This window comes from Ambystoma mexicanum, chromosome 1p (genome assembly GCF_040938575.1).
Source record: "Ambystoma mexicanum isolate Mex_15411 chromosome 1p, UKY_AmexF1_1, whole genome shotgun sequence".
Lineage (NCBI taxonomy): Eukaryota > Metazoa > Chordata > Amphibia > Caudata > Ambystomatidae > Ambystoma > Ambystoma mexicanum.
This window is the reverse complement of record NC_090921.1, coordinates 66,603,091-66,604,788: the sequence shown is the minus strand read 5'-3', so window position 1 is coordinate 66,604,788 and position 1,698 is coordinate 66,603,091. Positions and strand designations below refer to the sequence as shown.

At 40.5% G+C, this 1,698-nt stretch overlaps 1 protein-coding gene across 1 annotated transcript; it reads right to left on the bottom strand.

Moving 5' to 3' along the window:
• Nucleotides 1–299: 299 nt before the first annotated feature.
• Nucleotides 300–1,247, bottom strand: LOC138447990 (olfactory receptor 6B2-like). Its single transcript, XM_069604524.1, has one exon. The coding sequence runs from the start codon at nucleotides 1,245–1,247 to the stop codon at nucleotides 300–302; it is 948 nt and encodes a 315-aa protein (XP_069460625.1).
• Between the last annotated feature and the right edge of the window lie 451 nt (nucleotides 1,248–1,698).

Here is a 1,698-nt window from a genome sequence, read left to right as displayed (position 1 = left end):
CACCATTGCTCTGATAGGGTTGGATATGTTAATTTCGGTGTAAATAGTGTGACATTTTAACTATTTTCTTTTGTGTGGGTGTGCAGTAACCAGTCCTCAATGTCTGATGATTGGACATTAAATTGCACATGGAAAGGGGTATCCCACACTGTGCACTCTCTATCTCTACACACTCACTCTCACTTTGGAACTCCTGATATGATGTCTCTTTGCTTTAACCTGATCAAAGTATACATACTCTCCTAAAACAGTGTCCAGGTATTTAAGAGAAAAGTAAGAAATCTTCAAATACTTCATCTTCAAAGAAAAGACATCCTGTGTAAAGCCTTTCTCCAGGCGTCCTTGATTTCGGTGTTTCTCAGAGTGTATATGATAGGGTTGAGCAGTGGTGTTGCCACAGTGTAGAGCAGGGATAAGAACGTACTTAGGTTACGGGAGCTTGCTGTCGTTGGTGTTGCATAGATCGCAATGAGAGGCCCAAAGTATGTACTGACCACTGCAAGGTGGGAGCTGCAAGTGGAGAAAGCCTTGTGTCTCCCAGTGGCTGAAGGGATTTTCAGAATGGCTGACATGATGTAAACATAGGATAGAATGATTAAAAGAAAAGGTATTGACAAAATAACAAAGGACATGATGAAAACATAGACTTCTATGTAGGATGTTTCTGAGCAGGCAGCTTTAAGGAGGGGTGCAAACTCACAGAAGAAATGGTCAATGACTTTTTCACCTGAAAATTGTAATCTGGATAGCAAGATGACGGTAACAAAAGGAGGAGTGAAACCACCTACACAGGCACCTGCCACAAGCTTCAGGCATAATTGATGTTCCATAAGAGTCTTGTAATGTAATGGAAAACATATGGCAATATATCTGTCATAAGCCATCACTGTCAAAAGGAAACACTCACTGGTGAGCAAGGAAACAAAGAAATAGAACTGCATGAGGCATCCAGCAAAGCAGATGGTACTGCCTTCTGTGAGCAAGCCAGAGAGCATGCTGGGAGTAGTGCTGGTGGAGTACCAGATTTCCAGGAAGGAGAAACTGCCCAGGAAAAGGAACATTGGAGAATGAAGTCGAACACTAGTGGAAACTGTAACAACAATAAGGATGTTACCAGCCAGCGTCAGTAAGTAGATTATTAGAAAGATCAAGAAGAGGTATGACTTCAATTCAGGAAGAATGTGAAGGCCCACAAGAAGGAATTCATCAACTTGTGTTACATTTCTTGAACATTCTGTGGACGCCATCTTTGTCTTCTGTAAAATGAAAGAATAGGACAATATATTAGATTTTCTTTATTAGTTGAGGAATTGTATATAGACTGTAGAGGTTTAGCTTGATATCCCTACATGTCCATACAGAGTGAGTAAAATGGGTGAGAAAATAACACTAATGCGTGTTCCCCAATTCACCTTAATATTGATCTTCACTTAGAGATTAGCTGAGGGATGCTTCTCCCTCCCTCCTCCAATCCTAAACCCTCCATCTGATTTGGATCTGAGGCTTTCCCTAGGTCCCTTGCAATAGCAACATTTTGCGAAAGTGTTCTGCAATTTGTCAAACATGGTGCCTACTCTTGTGCCTGCCATTGTGTCATACTTGGAAGTTGATAGTATTTAGAATTAATTTTCACTTGATGAAATGTAGTCGTGATTTGGGTAATTACAAGCAGTTCATTGATTGTTAAAATGTTCATCA